The 19,917-nt window shown below is 33.6% G+C and overlaps 4 protein-coding genes and 3 non-coding genes across 10 annotated transcripts in view; 6 read left to right on the top strand and 1 right to left on the bottom strand.

Annotated features, from left to right (window-relative positions):
* The first annotated feature begins 609 nt into the window (after positions 1-609).
* On the top strand, positions 610-4,741 carry LOC122570996 (acetylcholine receptor subunit alpha-L1). Of its 3 annotated transcripts, XM_043734119.1 has the most exons (9): positions 610-864; positions 1,531-1,761; positions 1,879-1,923; positions 1,996-2,105; positions 2,191-2,371; positions 2,442-3,144; positions 3,662-3,870; positions 3,955-4,135; positions 4,482-4,741. In XM_043734119.1, the coding sequence occupies exons 2-9, from the start codon at positions 1,582-1,584 to the stop codon at positions 4,490-4,492; spliced, it is 1,620 nt and encodes a 539-aa protein (XP_043590054.1). In that variant the 5' UTR covers positions 610-864; positions 1,531-1,581; the 3' UTR covers positions 4,493-4,741. The 3 variants fall into 3 exon arrangements, with proteins under 3 accessions (XP_043590054.1, XP_043590052.1, XP_043590053.1); XM_043734117.1 differs by having other exon boundaries at positions 611-864; positions 3,955-4,741; XM_043734118.1 differs by having other exon boundaries at positions 611-864; positions 2,442-3,135; positions 3,955-4,741.
* LOC122570997 (lipopolysaccharide-induced tumor necrosis factor-alpha factor homolog) lies at positions 4,732-9,018 on the bottom strand. Its single transcript, XM_043734120.1, has 4 exons — positions 8,746-9,018; positions 7,571-7,741; positions 6,790-7,063; positions 4,732-6,292 (listed from the first exon to the last, which is right to left on the bottom strand). Exons 2-4 carry the CDS (start codon positions 7,734-7,736, stop codon positions 6,190-6,192), a joined length of 543 nt encoding a protein of 180 aa, XP_043590055.1. The 5' UTR covers positions 7,737-7,741; positions 8,746-9,018; the 3' UTR covers positions 4,732-6,189.
* A 799-nt stretch (positions 9,019-9,817) lies between these two features.
* On the top strand, positions 9,818-13,660 carry LOC122570995 (kinesin-like protein costa). Its single transcript, XM_043734116.1, has one exon. It carries the CDS (start codon positions 10,183-10,185, stop codon positions 12,739-12,741), a length of 2,559 nt encoding a protein of 852 aa, XP_043590051.1. The 5' UTR covers positions 9,818-10,182; the 3' UTR covers positions 12,742-13,660.
* Positions 13,661-14,096: 436 nt separating this feature from the next.
* Trnav-cac lies at positions 14,097-14,169 on the top strand. The gene has a single exon. It is a non-coding gene; the product is annotated as a tRNA-Val (tRNA).
* Positions 14,170-14,498: 329 nt separating this feature from the next.
* Positions 14,499-14,625, top strand: Trnal-caa. Its single transcript has 2 exons — positions 14,499-14,536; positions 14,591-14,625. It is a non-coding gene; the product is annotated as a tRNA-Leu (tRNA).
* Positions 14,626-15,915: 1,290 nt separating this feature from the next.
* Positions 15,916-15,987, top strand: Trnae-cuc. The gene has a single exon. It is a non-coding gene; the product is annotated as a tRNA-Glu (tRNA).
* A 982-nt stretch (positions 15,988-16,969) lies between these two features.
* LOC122570993 overlaps positions 16,970-19,917 on the top strand; it is a 78,140-nt gene continuing 75,192 nt past the window's right edge. The window contains exon 1 of one of the 2 annotated variants that reach the window (XM_043734105.1): positions 16,970-17,127. In XM_043734105.1, coding sequence (XP_043590040.1) covers positions 17,107-17,127 — 21 coding nt within the window. In that variant the 5' untranslated portion in view covers positions 16,970-17,106. Of the gene's footprint in view, positions 17,128-19,662; positions 19,795-19,917 lie in introns of those variants that run through there. The other variant, XM_043734108.1, reaches the window with a different exon arrangement.

Genomic DNA, 19,917 nt, shown 5'->3' on the forward strand with positions numbered 1-19,917 from the left:
AAGAAAACCAAAGAATAAAAATTAAAAACCTTTCAAGCATCATCTTAACCTAGACCCAAATTCATTTCCATCGTTCGTCTACCTTTGTAAACTAAATTAGGTAAATTGGCAAACCGGGAAAGAATTTTTCTTTGGCTGGTTGACAAGAGGTGAATACTAGGTCAATTCTATTCTGTTGTTCGATCCACTAACAGACTTCCAGAGGCTAAAATACCGCTTTGATAATATAGTCGGAACAATTTACGTATTTCCAGTGATCAAACCGCTTTCCTCGTATTCGAAAAATCGAATTCGTTTCGAAGATTGATAACATTGATTTCGCGCTGCGATTATTTACCGATTGACCCGGTGATCGTGCGATAGGTGGAAACGGGCGTAAAAAAGATAGAAAAATTTCGAAGCAGAGAACGAAGAAAGAGCGATTCGAAAGGGCGGAGGAGCATCGAGGAGGCGGAGAGATCGTGCAGAACCGGCGGACGTGCGCCTCTTTTTCTACTGTCGAGTGCAACGAACAGAACTTGCGCGTCAGGCGACGGTGAAAACGCGCAAGCACCCTCTGCCACACTGGTGCATGCGCAATGGTGTATTGATCCCAGAAAATCTGAGATGCACGTAACATCATCCAGTGGTCCATTGGCCGTACAGAATGTCATTTCTGTTCTGCGCTCGTCCGGCTTTTCGCGAATGAAACGGGACGCGTCAGTAATGCGAGACCGATCGGCTCCTCGTCGCATTCCTGATTGCCGGTCATCGCACTCATCCAACAATTCGAAGAAACCGCGCTAGATTATGAAAATCGTGAAACACGAGAGGAAATCTTTTAAGAAGAGCGCTCGAGCAGGCTGAAACAAACGGCAATCGCAAGTACGTAATTTTTCGCTCAACTTTCTCGTAAACATCGATAGATGAAGAAGCATCGATTTTTATAGATCGATAGATACACTTTTATAGGTTTCTTTGTTTCTAATTTTTTGTACTCGATTAACGGATAAGATAATGTGAATTGTTTGCTGTAAATTTAACGTATCTTTCCGCAACTATTTATGTTACTTTGTGGTTTAAATTAATTTCATGAGACACTTTGTCTTAAGCCTCTTTCACGTTCGATTATTCTGAGAAACTGGAAGTAAATTTATGATGTTAATTTATAGCCAATTAAGAACATACACGGCTGAAACGTGTGATTATCTCAAAATGAGACTTGCACTGACAACGCGATTGTAGATGTTGCAAAGTATGACTGTCCGTATATTAGAACGTTGACCCGAAATAACGTATCAAATATTAAAACACCCAATTTATTAACTGCAGCTAATTTTCATAGAAAAATAATACAAACAAACAGCAATTAGCGCAACAGGTTTATAATTTCGCGAAGCAGCGATGCATATATACATGTATTTTACATATATAATCGAGCTACACATATATAATCTACAGATAGATCATTGAGTTTAAGTCAGCGACGAGTATTTGTTATACGATTAACTGTCGGATTATAATTGTTTGTAACTTTTATATAACAAACAGGATGCCAATTGGACTCGAGTACCGAAACTAGCCAAGAAACATTCACTCGAAATGATACTGCAGGCAATCATCTTGATCCTCTCTGCAAGGATATGCTACAGCAATCCCGATGCAAAAAGGCTGTACGACGATTTGCTGTCGAATTACAATCGACTAATTCGCCCCGTTTCTAATAACAATGACACCGTAGTCGTTAAACTAGGACTTCGTCTGTCCCAACTCATAGATCTCGTACGTGATCCTTTCATATAATCGATTTCATGTAAAAAAGAAACCTGGTTTTTGAACACCAACGAACATTTATCAAATACAATTTTAAAGTAACGCAATAACATTAAAAATTTACAGAATTTGAAGGATCAAATTCTCACGACGAACGTTTGGCTCGAACACGTAAGTCTTGAATAGTTTAAACAACTATTTGCCAAGTATGTACGTTGCTTAATAAAGACGAACTTTGCCCAGGAATGGCAAGACCACAAATTCCAGTGGGATCCAGCAGAATACGGAGGTGTCACTGAACTCTATGTACCTAGCGAGCACATATGGCTTCCGGACATTGTACTTTACAACAAGTACGTAAGATGAACCAACCTTATCTCGAGCTTTTCGCATTACCAAGCCTCGCCAAGATGAAATTAAAATCATGATCACTTTCAGTGCGGACGGAGAGTACGGCGTGACTACGATGACAAAAGCTATTCTTCATTACACTGGGAAAGTCCTTTGGACACCTCCAGCAATTTTTAAATCCTCCTGCGAGATAGACGTCCGATACTTTCCATTCGATCAGCAAACTTGCTTCATGAAATTCGGTTCATGGACCTATGACGGTATCCAGGTAAATGACTACGCTAAAGGCTGATAGTTGTAACTAAATAATTTTTCTGATTTCTCGATACCACGTTCAGATCGACTTGAAACACATTAATCAAAACACGGGAGACAAAGTCGAAGTTGGCATCGATCTTCGCGAGTATTACCCCAGCGTCGAATGGGATATATTGGGAGTTCCAGCGGAACGACACAAGAAGTATTATCCCTGCTGCGACGAACCCTATCCTGACATTTTCTTTAATATCACTCTACGTCGAAAAACGCTGTTCTATACGGTGAATCTAATCGTGCCCTGCGTAAGCATCTCTTACTTGTCGGTGCTCGCATTTTACCTGCCTGCCGACTCTGGCGAAAAAATCGCCCTCTGCATTAATATTCTCCTATCGCAGACAATGTTTTTCCTCTTGATATCAGAAATCATACCATCCACGTCGCTAGCGCTACCGTTGTTAGGCAAATACTTACTTTTTACGATGATTCTAGTCGGTCTTTCGGTAGTTATAACGATCATTATACTAAACGTTCACTATCGTAAACCGAGCACTCATAAAATGGCACCGTGGGTGAGGAAGATTTTCATAAGAAGATTACCGAAACTCCTTTTAATGAGAGTACCCGATGATCTTCTCAACGATCTTGCCGCGCATAAAATACACGGCAGAGGAAAATCCGGTAAGAAAAGCAAATTCAACGCTGCGGTAGCGGCTGCCGTGCAATCTTCTTCAATAGTCTCTTCACCGGATTCCGCTCGCCACCAACGGATCGGCGGTAGATACCGTAAATTTTCTGTTCTATTAAGTCATTAAGGACCAACGTTTACCAACTCGCCATCCCATTTCCATTCTTTTTTTGTTTAATCGTTTTTGTATATCGTTAAACTCTGTTTTTTTTAATATTGTGGTTACGAACAACAGTCACAAGAATTTGTTTATATTTTTTCGTTACCATTTCTTCCTTCATCTAGGTCCTATCATTTTACGAAATTTGAAAAATTGAAGTATCTATAGCGCAGATTCTCAGCCTCTGCATAAATGCTTGCAAACCACCAAACCAAAATTAAGAATATCCTCTTTTTATACTTTTGATTTGTGCAATGAATTTTTAGGGTATGTCTATTATTCGGTTAAATTATTTGTCACCTGCTGAAATAATATTTTATTTATACTGTATTTTACTTTATTTATATCTTTCAATAACATTGCATTTACGTACCTTTTCGATATTATTTTATTGTTTGGTCCTTAATCAAGTAAAGGAAACGAAAAGAGCATGTGTAAGAGGATAATTTTTTCAGGATGTAATGGATTGCATACAACGTCTGCGCATAACAGATTTCTTGGTGGTATCGGTGGGTATAATGGACTTCCTACGGTGATGTCCGGATTGGATGAGTCTCTGAGCGACGTAACTCCTAGGAAGAAGTATCCTTTCGAACTTGAGAAAGCTTTGCACAATGTGATGTTCATTCAACATCACATACAACGGCAAGACGAGTTTAATGCGGTACGTATGTATATGTTAGATGAAGAAAGAGAAGGTTCTGAAATATACAATCTTCTCTTTTTTTTTTTTTTTTTTGTTCCACAGGAAGATCAGGACTGGGGTTTCGTAGCAATGGTTCTTGATAGACTTTTTCTGTGGATCTTCACAATAGCTTCGATCGTTGGCACGTTTATTATTCTTTGCGAGGCCCCAGCACTTCGTGACAACACCAAACCAATCGACATGGAGTATTCTTCTGTGGCTCAACAACAATTTCTTCCTCATGGTGATTTGTTAGAAACTCTCGTATAGAACTTTTAGGAGAAATAGACAGACACTTAAGGAAGCTGACGTGTTGATTTCACGTATTTCTCATAGGAATTCATTATAGTACGATATCGCACCAATTGAACATTTTATTTCTGAATTTTTCTTATTCGAACGAATCAACAACCTCAGCTTCCTTGTCGTTTTTATCATAAAATATACAAATTTTCAATAGCATTGCAAATGTCTAAAAGTATGTTTAAGTTGTTGATAGTATAATACGTGCACATAACGAATAAGTGCTCTTGAATAACAATAAACGAGTTAACCGTACCGTTAAAACGATACTGCAATATTATTTGTAGGAATTTTGTAACGTCGATTACGTAGAACGGTGAAAACGGAATATTAATTGTCCATCAAATCTGTGTATAGGGAGAAACATTTTCTGCTCGAGTCGATATCTTCCCGAAGAACAATGAAGAAAATTGTTATGTAGTATACTTAAATTTTTTCAACTACTAAAATATAAATCAACCTTTTTCATTAAAAATGAAATATATACTCTAACTCGTTCGATATCTTGTATGCCTATAAAAATTAAATAAACGACAATTATAAAGCATTTTATTATTTATTTATAACTGCGTGACTGTACTCTGTCATATTCTATATACTTACAGTCACATTTGGTTACATTTACACTTTCCTATATAACATATACCATTTGAAAACTAAAGTATAATTTATTATGTTAAACACGTACAAGAAAAATGTCATACATTAAAATACCTGTATATGTATATATACATATATATATATATATTAAAATGCTAAAAAATTGGCCGTGTGAATCGCACGTAAAACCAAATCAATAACATTGACGTTATTTGCGACATAATATCGTCATAGTTAAGTCAGAGGACATAGATATGGTATATAAAAAGAACAAAACAGTAGTGCTTATAAATGGAATCATAGAAACGCTTGAGTGATAATCTTAAACACGTGGAACATCAAACAGTACGTGAATCGCAATAACTTGGAATATTGTATCCAGTATTGTCTCTCTGGAATATCAATGAATGTTCGAAGATATTCAGGAAATCATCAATTTTATTTAGAATTTCCCTTTACGCAAGAGTCTTTTTCTGGAAGTGACTATCTAATATTCGATATAAATTATTTGTACAAAGAACAAAACCGAAAACAAAAACAGACGAACCAAAATTCTCTTGTGATTATTCTCGTCGCTAATGTAATTCTGATACTTCTCGTGCAAATTCTTTTGCAATCTGCATAAAAATATATATGATAGTTTATATATCTACATAATATTCAGGAATTAATTTCACTTAAAGTTCCGGAAGCACCAATAAAATACAAGAATAAAAATACGCGAACATTATTGCATACAGGAGATGAAACGATCTGCCTTTACTCACTCTCAATTCTCAATTAATCGTTCCCTTCTCTCTTATTCGCTAAAGTGAAACACATTGAAAGAAATAAGATCTTTAGCATAAACAGGGGAGACATTACCTCTTCTGCATTCCAGATGCATTTCTCTCTCTTTCTCTCTCTCTCTCTCTCTCTCTCTCTCTCTCTCTCTCTCTTTCTATCTATCTATTTATTCCTATCTCTCTCTCCCTCTCTCTCACTCATCATTTCTAAAAAAGTCACTAAGACTATATGGAATATGACAAATGCAAGTGAGAACAATACTGCTCACAGGTTCAACGCTCGAAAATATCTTTATAATATTATCGCACACTATCTATAAATTCCACACGCACACGCTCGATCATCTTGTATATAAATCAACATGGAATCTACAATTGTCGAGTCTATCACACATAATAGAATGCATTCATATCTTATCTCGTAAAGAATAAGCGTCACATATATAGTTATCTTGTAATATGACCTATGACAATCTCGTCGAATAGCTCTTTCTCTTAACGTAATACGCGACAAGCAGGGAATATCGTCTAGTCCTCATAATGTTACACTGTATCTGATTACATAGAAGACCGCGTAACGATATATAAGTATACGTGTATCGCGGTCTGCTCAACCCTTCCATGTACCAATATAATTTTTACATTTCGGACAAAAGTGGTGAACACTCATGAAGCTACTCATACAGTATGGCAGACACGAGCAAAGGCAACACCTGAAATTTGAAAGGACATCGGTGAGAATTGATTTACTAGGATCTAACAGACAAACTCATACACCAACACAAAACCAACATATTCCATAAATGAACAAAAGCTAATCCTTAAAAGCTGATGCAAAACCTTCATGCCAATGTATAGACAAAAGTCGCTTGCATTTGAAAATTTAATCTGAATTCAATCAGAAATCTGCATGCTATACCCATAAAACGATATCTGTGAATCTTGAGCAATCGCAGAACAAAAAACAGCAATATATTCTTACATATAGTATATTCTTGGTGACATTTAGATTTAGAAAATGATCGCAAGTATTAGTGATATGACATATTTTCTAAAGAAATTGCATTTTTATAGAAATTATCGTGACATAACACAAGTAGGATGTTAATTGAGAAATAAATTAAAAGTAAGTAAGGCAATGCGAGCATTAATTTCAATAGCGTAAGCAACGAAGCAAATATTAGAAACAAATGTAGATGTGTACACTCACCCAAGTAAGCAAAGCACGATACAGCAGAGATGGGCGCTTGGTTGATGATCCGATATCGTAGTGGTTTTAATACTGGCATGACACGTTGGGCAAGTCGTTTTTGTTGGATTTGGAGTCAGGGAAAAAATCACTGGCTGATAGACAACTCGGAACTCTGGCGGAGGAACTGTATTCGGATTTGCATTATACGGTATCTGCGATTGCGGCGGAGGTTCGCTGGATCCTGAATAATTCGGTGGATATGGCATCGTTGTCTGATTCGGCGGCGGATTATCTGAAATTTCAATCAACTCCTATTCGTTCAATGTGTCATCAAACGTTTCTGTTTATTACTACTGATATATTGATTATTACGTGATTACGTTTATACACTATGCCCTAGAAATCACAATATTGAATCGTAACATAAGTTTGTCATACTTTTATATATTTACAACCATATGTAAATATGTTACAACCTAACAGGTTGAAATATTTCAAAGTTTCAATACACTAGTTTTATAAAATACTATCTTGTAACAAAAATTATTATCATTGAATAGCATACTTTTACTTTATTACTACTTTAAGATTTTTTATTTAACAATTTTATGTGTTCGTTTACGCTGTTCGAAACCTTTTAGACGGATGACATTTATCTTATCGTAACATTCTAAACATCTCCAGTGAACTGAACCGGTTAACGGTGTAAGTCTCCGCTGAGAAAATAAACACCGGCCATTGGTAAACATACATATAACGTGGTAGTCAACGCGCTAAAAAGCAATAAAATGACACGTACGAGTTGGAATTGGCATAGATGATGATCCTACTGGATATGGTGGAATGTTTGGTTGGAGAGATATACGAGCTGCATTTTCAACAGCTTCCTCATAAGACGGGGGTGCTGACGGTGGAGCAGCCGAGGGTTGAGTACTTCCACTGGCGAATCCAATATTTTTTTCCATTTTTTCTAAAACGACATTTAAATATACTGTAAGTATCGAATATATAAATAAGAAAAGGACTTATACTGGATATGTATATATAATTCGATAGTAAACCAAATAAATCTAATCCCAATCTGCAACACAAATTAGATAAAGTCGAAGATTGCGGGTGTAATTGCGGTTGAAGACAAACGAACGTGAATAAATGGACGCGAAATATAGTTATTTATTCGCGAAAGTGCGAATAGAAAGTTAGACGGATGTTAAGTAATAGAGACAGTGCGAAGTACGCTCGTTTATCGAGCCGTGCCTAAGAAATTTAGGGCCCGGTATGTATTCATGTTCTTTGTTCCGCCAAATACATATTACGTGGCTTTGCTTTTCGATTGTAGCTCGAATGATTCCATTTATTATCAACTCGATACACACAAGCAACTACACACATTAAAATTGTTATGAAGTATAAGTTATCGTAAAGTTAGGTATGTAGTTAGAACTTTTTTTACAGATTTAAATACATAATAATTATCGTAAAAAAATTTAAACATGACTCAGTGTGAATTTCCGTTGTTGCACGTAATCCTTTTCGGGGAAAGACAGAGACGTAACATGTATTACAAAATCAACAGTGATGATACCAATATTTATTTATTTCATATAGTTTTCGTTATATATCCTAAATTCATCGAAGTTGCTAGTTAACAACTTTTTAGGATGTGGAAAAATATATAACGTGTTTGAGAAAATTAATTTTTAATTATGTAAAAATACGTGCGACTTGGTTATCTGAGCATCTCATTATACATATAAAGTAAGTTAAGCGATAAATAAATTAATTTTGCCAGTTTAAATATATTGAATACACACATGACGTAAAAATTTGACGCATCGACGTACATTTTTCACAATTATAGCAAGGCTACTGCAATCAACGCTACAATACATTCTAATTACAGTTGTATGGAAATATACTTACAACAAAAATAATTTCCAGAGAAAATAAACGATAGTAAAACAATATTCTTACCGAAATTAAAATCTTACGATTTCAGAGTCGCTTAGACGTCTTCACTTATAGAGAGGTTATAGTTGAACGGTTTAAAGTATTAATGGATTGCTTGCACACTGAAAGAACCATATGTATCATACTATTTGATGTTTAGTTATCTTGGAACATTACACCGAATTCCTTTTACGCGTATTTATAGAAGAAGCGTAGAGAAACACACAGAATTTAATGAAAACTGTCACAGTATATACTACACTGATACGACTGACAAGACTCAGTCGCAACTTTTCCCAGCGACCAACCAACGTACTCGTATTATTCCAGTAGCGAAACCGGAGAAAATGGCGCGAAAAATTTAAATTAATTCTGTGCATAGATAACTTTTACTAAAATATGACTATTCTACAATAATTTCATTATTTTTATGAAATGTTTTCTAATTTCATGAGTCAAAAAGATTATATGGCACATATATATGTGCCATAAAAATATTAGGCAAGTGGATATTTAATATTAAAAAGTCGTTTGATTTTTCTTGATACGTAGTGCAGTGCGAACTTTTGCCGCGTTTGATGTGGCATGAATATGGTATGATTTTTAAAGTGCAATGTGATCATCAACAAGTACAAAGATCTGTAGTGCATGGAGTAGAAGACAGGCCTCAACGTACACATTATTACTTTTGTAAGTAAAAATACAAATTTGATTATTATAGTAATATTTAAGCATTTCAAGTCAAATGAATTGAATTCTAGTGTCAGGGCTACCAATTAACAGTGATTCAAAAAGATTTATATCAACTTTACGTGTTTAACGGCATTAATATTTATATAAATCATTTATAATTTAAAAATTTATAACAAGCTTTCTTACATTTATTATATAGTTGTAAATTTAATTTTTGAGGATTTACTCCACAAACCATTTCATAAAGCAATTTTTATAACATCTCATTTATTTTTCGTATTGTAATTATTTTTATATAATTTACACTTTACATATTCCATATCATAATACAATATATATAACAGACTTCAAAACCAATATAATAATAATATGTATATGTACATAATATCCCAAATATGTTTCCTTGTGTATTAATTATAAGTTGGCACCAGTTTCTGCTAGACATTTCTGTTAATTATTCAATACAGGACTTTGTAAAATATTCTATGAGTGTTTGAATATATTCAACTGAATTCTATACACTACTTAGAATATTAAAAAATGTAGCAGTAATAGTGAAAACCTTAAACATAATTTTGGAACATGAAAAGTTTGAAATAGGTTAGAAACGATGGAAGTAGATTTGAAACTTGAATGTTTCAAATGATAAAAGAGTGAAAATACTTTAGAACAGAATGGGGTGGCAATACTAAATTATAAAACATTTATTCATATGAGAGAATAAAGCTGTATTTATTATGTTATATCGTATAATATAAAATTTCCAAAATGATGCATTATACACCTTGGATCCATCATCAAGCGGTGTTGGACAATCATCAGTGTTATGCACCATATATGACTAATGTGCCAACCTATCCGCACAATAATCATGAGCAACAGCATATTACAGAAGAAGAAAGTGAACAAACAGGAGATGAAATGCACGATACAATTACCTCTGCTACATCAGGAGAGCGCAGTTCTAGTGCTGACATATTTAGATTAGAATTTGCAGCAGCTCAATGGTCTAAACTAGTTTCAAATGCAGAGGGCCTATTTACTAAGCTTATGACAAGTAATATTTTACCTCATACAGAACAAGATCAGATTGAACAATGGCTCTGTATGAAACAAGAGTATGAAGAATGCATTGCTAGTGATGATACAGGTAGTTTGCAAGGCTATACAGAAAATGCAAGAAGATCATTGGAAAGAATAGAAGAAGTAACTGAAACTGATGAAAAGACAGATGAATCCGTACATCAAATGGAAAGAAAGATTGACTTAAATTGTTCATCCAGTTCAGAGAGTGAACTGTCTGAAACTAATGATGATGACGAAGAAGAAGAAGAAGAAGAAGAAGAGCACAGTGATGTTAGTTCAGAGAATCCAGATTTTTTAGAAAAATTGGACGAATGTATGAATAAACTTAAAATAGAAACAGATAAAATAGTTGATTCCAAAAGAGATGAGTTCAGAGAAAAGAATATAGAAATCATTCCATCTATAACAAGATCTATGAATACTAATAATAATTATGTCTCTGCAACTAGACCTGTTCCACTTAGAAATCCAAATTCTAGGAGGAATTCGATGCTTCCTGGTTCTGAAATGTGTAACGAAGTGTTAGCCTTTAACGATAGCCTTAAATCTAACCAAAATCAAATATTAGATAATAAAACATCAGCATTTGCTAGTATAAGAATCTTAGACAATCGTGAACCTGAATCATTCATCAATGAAAATATTGCAATTCATAATGACAATTCACCAGATTTATTAATTGATGCTTTGAAAACAACAGAAGTGCCCGAACCCATAAAAGAATTAAAAACTTTGACATTAAATAATGAGGCAAAACAAACTCAAGTGAAAAAGATTCAATCAGATTTAGATGGAGCCCATAAACGTATAGAGGAGCTACAAACGACTATTAAAATTAAAGAAAAATTCATTGCAGATATGATAAAAAATTCTGATGCACGCGCTAGTGCAAAACAAAAATTTCAGCGCAAATGGAGTAAATTAGAAGAAGAATATTATAATACAAGAAGCCAACTAGCTCAAGCAGAAAATGCTTGTATCTATAAAGACTCAGAGGAAAAATCTGCTCATAAAAAGGAAATTGAATTATATAAGAACATGGCCATCCATTATGAGAAAAGATTAATGGATATTGAAATGATAAAGCAGATTGCAGGTGATTCTGCTAAAAAAGTACTAGAACTTGAGAGTTCTTTAAATACATCTAAAAAGCAAATGGAGAAATTGAAGAAACAACTAAAAAAAGAAGAAGAACGTAAGAAACAATTAGAAGAGGAATTAGCAGAGGATCAGAAAAAAATACGTGATCTCGAGGAGAAATATAACTTAACTGCTTCCAAATTAAAAGAGATGCAATCGGAAAGTGAGGATGAAAGAAATAACAGTAAATCAAAAGCCGATTACTCTGATAAGAAAAAAAATTTGTTAGACGTAAGTGCGAGAATATCACACCTTGATCATGTTTTAAAAGAAAAATCCATGGATTTGGAGAGAACGGCAGACATAGATGAAAAAGAAGCTCTACGTCATGAAATTCGAAACCTTCGACGTACTCGAGATTGTTTGGTAGATGAGAAATGCGATCTGGATGAAAAGTTTCAAAAAGAGAAAACATTATCTACTGTAGAAGAACGAAAATTATTAGAATGTGGAGAAACTATTGAGGCGATCGATGCTATGATCGAACACAAAAATGAGATGATTTGTGGACGGAAAGGATTCGATGAAAATCAATCACAACGTGAGAAAGGGGAAAGAATGCTAATGGAGAGGTTGGCGAAACTTTCAGATGGTGAAATGAGAACTTTATTCTATAAGTATTTTCTGAAAGTAATCGATTTAAAGGAAAGTTCTAAAAATCTCGAAGTTCAGACAGCTGAATTAGAAGGTCATATAGAGTCCCAAGAATGGCAGATACAGACATTAACAAATGCCCTAAAACAGACTAAATTAGAAGCAGAGAGAAGAATAGTTTTGATGCAAAGAGAACATGAGGAAAAATTACACCTCATGTTTAGGCACTTTGCGGAAGAAACTAGCAGTTCCGGTCATGAAAGATTGGATAAAGATTCTGAACTTGCGAAATACAAACGTGAAAATAGAACTTTGAGAAAACGGCTAGCTGATGTCGAAGCTCTTTTAAAAGGTCCAACGCCTCCACGTACAGCTAGTCCAGCGAAAATCTCGCAACAAGGGTTAAAACAAATTGCACCCAATAGCCGACCGACAACCAAAGTAACTAGGCAGCGAAATAAATTGATAATACAAAAAACCACCGACTGCGATAAAAGAAAGAAATGAGTTTTTTTAACAAAAATAGTCCTTTCTCTGTTTTTCCACAGTTAGCATTTATTATTTACTCAATATTTTTTTATCTTTTGTACAATATTTAACTATTATGTTATTAACTTAATTGAACATACAAAAGTTTATCCATTATAAACATGCATTTTTTATCATTTGAAAACATATTCAAGCATTTGTATGTTGTATCACAAATAATCATTTTCAGAAAGCAAAATATCAGTAACTTAGTCCAAATATGACAGTCAATGCGTATAGTTTCATTGTATATTTTTCAATCCTCTCGTTCAATTATCAATTAATATTTATTATATACTCGTAAAATAAATTCAAGTTATAGTATATTCATTAAATCAAGAATATTGAACCTCAATCAAAATAGTATTTGCATGTTTCCCAGATCTCAAGAAAATACGTATGATAAGTAAATAAGTATCAGATATAAATATGATAAATACAACGGTATTTATGTTTTAAAGAAAATAAGGTCCGAATTATTAACAATCATTTCAATACTCATTGTATTAAATATAGTATAAACATTCTATAGTATATCACTGTATGTAACACTGTTAGTAACTCAATTTATTATAATATCGATAAATGTGTTTCACACTTAATAGTGTAAAAATAGACATGATATGGAATAATTTATGTATAAGATTTATGCTCATTATCTTCCGATATATTATTTATTGCAATTTTGTAAATATATTAATAATACGTTAAATACATCATTAACCTTTAACCTTCTGATCCCTCGCTAAAATATTAATGAACAACTTATCTCTAATTCACCATAAAATCGCTAAAATTCCATATGAATACACGAAAGTTATTACAAGGACCGAAAGGATTAATATCCCTTACAATTTCACAAAATGAACGCAGTAAATAAATAATCGATTATTGAAAATGAAATGTGTTCTTCACTTTACAATTAAATTACACATGTGAATTCAGAGGATATAACATTTTAAAGCATAAACAGAAGAAAAAAAAGTGAATAAATTTTATAGCCTGAGAAAGAATCTTTGAATTCACACCGTGTCGGAATAACAACTATCCGTAACATAATATAAAATCGACCAAGCAAATTAACAATTAAAGTACGCCGAAGGCATCATTATTTTACATTTACTATTTGAAGACCGTACTACAGTGAATACCTTAATCTTTTTATTTTATGCAATAGATGCCATAAATTTATTGGAAAAAATTATATTAACGGAATCAGTATTGAAAAAGATATCAGTGGACTCAATTTTGACAAAAATTACATTAGCGAATTTGGTTTTCCAATAACTAGTTTATAACTGTATAAGCTGTTAAAAAAAATACTCTAAACCGTAGTTTCCGTAGTGTAGTGGTTATCACGTGTGCTTCACACGCACAAGGTCCCCGGTTCGATCCCGGGCGGAAACATGTATCAGATTTTTTATTTTTTTATTGATATTTTCATTTACAAAATACTATATTATAATAAAATATTTATTTACTTTTTTACTTCCCTATAATATTTTGATTTTTATTTTAGAAATCAATACTTTCCATACATACATTAAAAAATATTAAAAGTAAAAGTGGCAATATAGATAATTAATATATTTCACTATAAATTAAAATTTACTAGTATACAATAGAATTATCTTTATATATATATATATATATTAGGTTAGAAGAAGAAGAATAAAATCAGATGTAATCATATGAAAACATATATATATACATTGTATAAGACGTTGCTTTCACGTGTCAGGATGGCCGAGCGGTCTAAGGCGCCAGACTCAAGGTTATTACCTTATCAGTTTTCAAATATCTGATCCCAATGTGCCTTCTGGTCTCCATCTGGAGGCGTGGGTTCGAATCCCACTCCTGACAAATTTTTTACACTTTTTGACAAATTTCTAGGGCTAAAAACATAATTTAGCTATCTTAACATTTTATAAAGATACTTTTGAAGCACTCCAGTTATAGGCAGCGCGAGAATCCCGTGTTCAATTCTCAATACAAAATGCTAACTTTTTTTATCGTATAAAAGTGAGAAAATAATGTGTTAATTGTTCATAGATTATTGTAAAAAGCTGCAGCGAAACAAAATAATTAATTGTACTAAATTCATAATTATTTTATTTCGCAATAACGCGCGTGTGTGTACATGTTGCATCATTATTGTGATCTTGTCAGATAATATATTTTAAATTGTAAATTCGATGCAATGACGTACAATTAATTTCTAACACTAAGGAAGATATTCGTAAAGATAAAATTTATATAAATTATGTTACTCTTTACATTTATAGTTACAAAATCAATATTACGTTTATGAGGTATGACCTTGTTTGTTTTGCATATCACACAACAGTACGTAAATACATATACACTGGATCAAAATTCAAATTACATAAAACTAATGCTTCAGTATCACTATCAACGCACTCAAATATACTCCAATTACGGAACTAATTTATTACTGAACTAAGATTATCCACCAGTAGCAGACCACATACAGAATATTAATCCACATTTAATGAAAACTATATTCAATCTGCAGGCACTTTTACAAACACTTGCGATATGTACGATCTTCAATTGAGATCGCGAAACCTAATCACATATACGTACGCATGATATTCGATCACCTAAGGAAGCAACCAATCATAAATATTAATGATTGAAATGGAAAAATTGTAAATATTATATAGTTCATACATGTACTACACATTATAAATAGAAAACGTAAAAATGCGAAGAAGCGAGTTGAAACGCTAATACAAAATAAGGTCGAACAGACTGTATACATATTGATTCATCCTCTAACCTTTCTGTTGCCTATGCAAGGAAGGTCCCAAAGAAATAAGTTTTTACAAAACTAACATTCTCCTAAACCCCACCTCGTGTAAATCTAAAACATTAGGTTCAGAAAAGAACAACCAAACACGCTACGTGTGTTTGTTTACCTCTACTGATTCGATTCATTAGACTAACTGTATGTTGATTTCATCAAATATGTATAAAATTAATTTTACAAATCGCAAGTTAATAATTTATCAATATCAATAAATTCTTTTACACAATAAAAACAGGTATTACTAAAATATATAAACATTAGAAACTATACCTGATATGTTACTCAATTTAATTACAAATGAAGAAGTCAATTTTATCAAATCCGGTATGGTCTAGTGGCTAGGATACCTGGCTCTCACCCAGGAGGCTCGGGTTCGATTCCCGGTACCGGAAAATTTTTTTTTAATTTTATACATTAAACTAAATAAATAAATTACTTTTATCATTATTTTACATTCCATAGGCATTTAAAGCTATCGATTAAAAATAGATGGCAATAAATATGGTAACAATCTTAAAATATTATTCATGCGATTCTGTTTCTTTTACTTCAAGAGAACCTAGAATAGTCAAGAAAGCACTTTTATTTGACGTTATTGGAACAGACATGCATTAGCTACTGTGCAACATGTAATACACAATAAAATTGTTGCTCTGTATCACTTTGCTTTAGACTGTCACTATTCTCCGTGCCAAGTTGTAGTAAAACGTGTCTTTGCCCGTCTATCGGTATGCAATTACTGCCACTTCTATCGATATTCGAGGAAGTGACTTGGGATCCAACACGTGTAGCACGATCGAGTCTATAATTCCGAAAATCGGCCGCAATTTTCTTAAGAGGCATCGTGTCAGATTGATTGAAAATAACCGATGATACATGCCAGAGTTAAAGTACATACATAGTATGTATGTATATACTATATACTCACACGATACGGATGACTTGGTGACTTTACCTATGAGAAAACATTTTTATTCTTTGAGTCGTGGGAGAACAAGTTACATTAAGATGGCTCAAGAGTCAGGTCACGAGTGGATGAAACCCTTTCGAAAATTAATAAATCTTGAGATTAGCTATATTAAGTGAGAATCGTGATAATAAATTTGTCGTTCATATATACAGTTTCTCGGCCGGTATAACTGTTATGAATAATACTAAAATTACTGATAGGAAATTTGTTAATTATTATCAAGAATATTTATGAAATGATATACATATTTAATGAAGCCGTTTTGTTTATAGGTACAGTGGTCTCGGAGAAATTGATTCAAAGAGTTCAGCGTTTTTAAACTGTGTCTACTTCTTATATAAAATATGGATGCTGATAGCTATGTACATCTTCGCAATCACTCTGTTCCTGGATATTTATGTGAACCGGGACAACTTACCGATCAGCACCGACGATGGCTGTATTTTTGCAGGAATTTTCGTTGTTATGTATAAGGCGATGAACTTGCAATTTCGTCAAAAAAGAATAACCAGGTTATTGGACGAGGTGTTAAAATGTACCGATGATCTCTGCGAATTTTCCGGTGAGTAGAGACAATTTAAAATCAGACACATTTGGTGGAAAGCGCGCAATCTAATTATCACATAATATGTCATAAATTATGCCATGTTTTGTGACATAACTGTAAGGGTTTTTATTGGAGTATCTTCAGATTCAACGCAAATCTCTCAATCTCATTTGTATACATGACAGTGATGGGGAAAAATGTAAAGTTTTGTTTTTATACATAAAATTTGGAGTTAGAGATCAAATTAAACAAAAAAATTGTTTGGCTGATTCTATAGCTAATATTGGATATTTATACATAATAATTAACATTTGCCATGAACATTACTACATGAAATGGTCGATAACGTTTGCTTTAAACAATTATTCGTGCAATATTTCATGATGTGACATCGATATGTTTTGTGATATAGCTCAATGCACTTCATACTTTACCATTTCACTCCATCGACGCGGTAGACGACACGAACTGTCTCTTGTGGAGAGGGTGTCTCTTGTTAGGTGAAAACAAGAGCATAGACGGAGAGACGTATCTTGGATACTAAAGTGACGCAGCGAATAACGTCCGCTGTGATCATTAATTCAGGTCTATTTGATCACTTTTTCACGGCCCATTCTGCCAATCTTTTTCACGGCGTTTTTCCGTCAAGCATTCTCTACCAGGGACTTATTCAGAATTACTCGGCACATTTCACGTTGTCGCGTCTTGCACACTTGCCTTTTGCAATATGCAACATTTCAATTAGACTTTTTCGCTTGTTTCTATAGCGACATTCTTTCGTACGCTAGCAAACTAAAACTATGAAACATCAGCACCGAGTTATCTACAGGTCTTCTCTAGTTAATTAACTATACGATATTCTTTATAGAAGTCGAATATATCAAGGAAATTATCGAAAAGCATCAAGTACAAAGCAAAATGATATTCTATGGGTTTACCGCGTTAGGATCTATATTAGGAACCGCTCTGTTATTTTTCTCACCGATGGAGGACGGTTTGTTGATCAGAGCAAAGTATCCTTTCAATACTACGATATCACCTTGGCACGAGATAAGTTTGGTTATAGAAACGTGCGCTGTTTTCGGCGGTTTATTGGGAATAATTGGAATAGACAGTTTTGTGCTTATGATCTGCACCTTGCTTACTGTATTATTCGATATGTTGAATGTAAATTTTGAAAATTGTGGAATCGAAACGAAGGAGCATGTAAGAAAATGATATTTGATCCTTACTATATATACGTGTCTTACTATGTCTTTCATATTCGGGCTAATTAGAACATAATATAACGAACAAAACATAAAGTTTTACTTTATACTATTCACTATATGTGTAACGTATTTAAACAGATTATTTGTCAAAAATTGTATAATAATTTTAATTTAGAATATACGAAGACTTCATGTGATTCGTTTGACATTTGTTTAAGAATTATCAACTGAAAAACCCATTGAATATGAAAGATCCACATTTACACTTTAAGAGTACCATAAACACATTTACAGTGCGGGTTAATTTTCATTTATAACGTGTCAAATCTTCATTATGTCGTGAACTTGTCTTTACAGACGGTTGAGATTTATGACAAACGCATTCACGCGAATATTCCTTTCAATAGAAAGAAACTGAACAATAGATTTCTCTACCGGTACAAGACGTGCTTTCAATTTTATCAGCGGTTAGCGCGTATGACCAACGATTACAACAAACTTTTCAGCTTGAGTATGTTCATTCAGATGCTTTCGAGTACTTCGATTATTTGCCTGAGTGGTTTCCAGGCTGTCGTGGTAAGACATGATGGTCGAATGTACTGATCAGATCGTGATAGATTTGCATCGTTCGTACAGGTCGGAGGGCAAAGCTCAGACATCATGAAGTTCGGGATTTATCTGAGCGCAGCCATATCTCAACTCTTGTACATCTGTTGGATTGGAAACGAGTTGAACTATGCGGTAAGGGTTAATTAGATGCATCGATTAACACGTCCCGTATCGTGCATAACGCTTACTTAGAAAGCAAGACTTTTTTTTAGAAAATTTCATGTAAACAGATAAAAGATAAACAAATTACTTAAACTTTCAAATGTAAAAATTCGACAAATAAGAATTCGAACAATATAAATTTCAGTAATCTGAAATATTTTTACCAATATGAAATTGTTGTTTACTCGATGATACTCGTGAACATAAACAAATAATTTAAGAATGTAGACGAAAGAAATGAAATTGAAAGTATCGCGGCACGATGCGTGTGGAATTTCCCGAAAATGACGAATTTTAAATGACAAATTATCGTTCAGAGCTGGACGCTTGACAGAAGCCAGTGGCTCTCAGGCTGGAATAACGAACGTTTAACCAATATCGTGAAGATGTTCACGTTGTCCACGATGTTCACCAGACGGTCGATAACTTTAAAAGCCAGTGTATTTTACGTGTTGTCTCTGGAGACTTTTATCACCGTATGTAGACGTCGACAAAGTTACGATAATACACCTTTGTATTGTACAATACCAGTGTTTTCTTCAGCATTCTTATTGCAGATTATAAGGAGATCTTATTCAGTTTATACTTTATTGAACAACATGCAAGCAACGGATCATTAACTCTGTAATTCTATGTTTACCATATTGCACAACCTGTAAGGCGGTGTTTTAACCAATAAGGTTACGGATATAAAGACGAGGTATGTATCATATTGTGCGATCTTGCTTGGATAAAAACAATATACGAGACTGACCTGATACGTCGGTGTACCTGTGTGGCTAAAAAGCAAGAATAGATATCCTATTTTTGGAAATTTCATAAT

This window comes from Bombus pyrosoma, linkage group LG9 (assembly GCF_014825855.1).
Source record: "Bombus pyrosoma isolate SC7728 linkage group LG9, ASM1482585v1, whole genome shotgun sequence".
Lineage (NCBI taxonomy): Eukaryota > Metazoa > Arthropoda > Insecta > Hymenoptera > Apidae > Bombus > Bombus pyrosoma.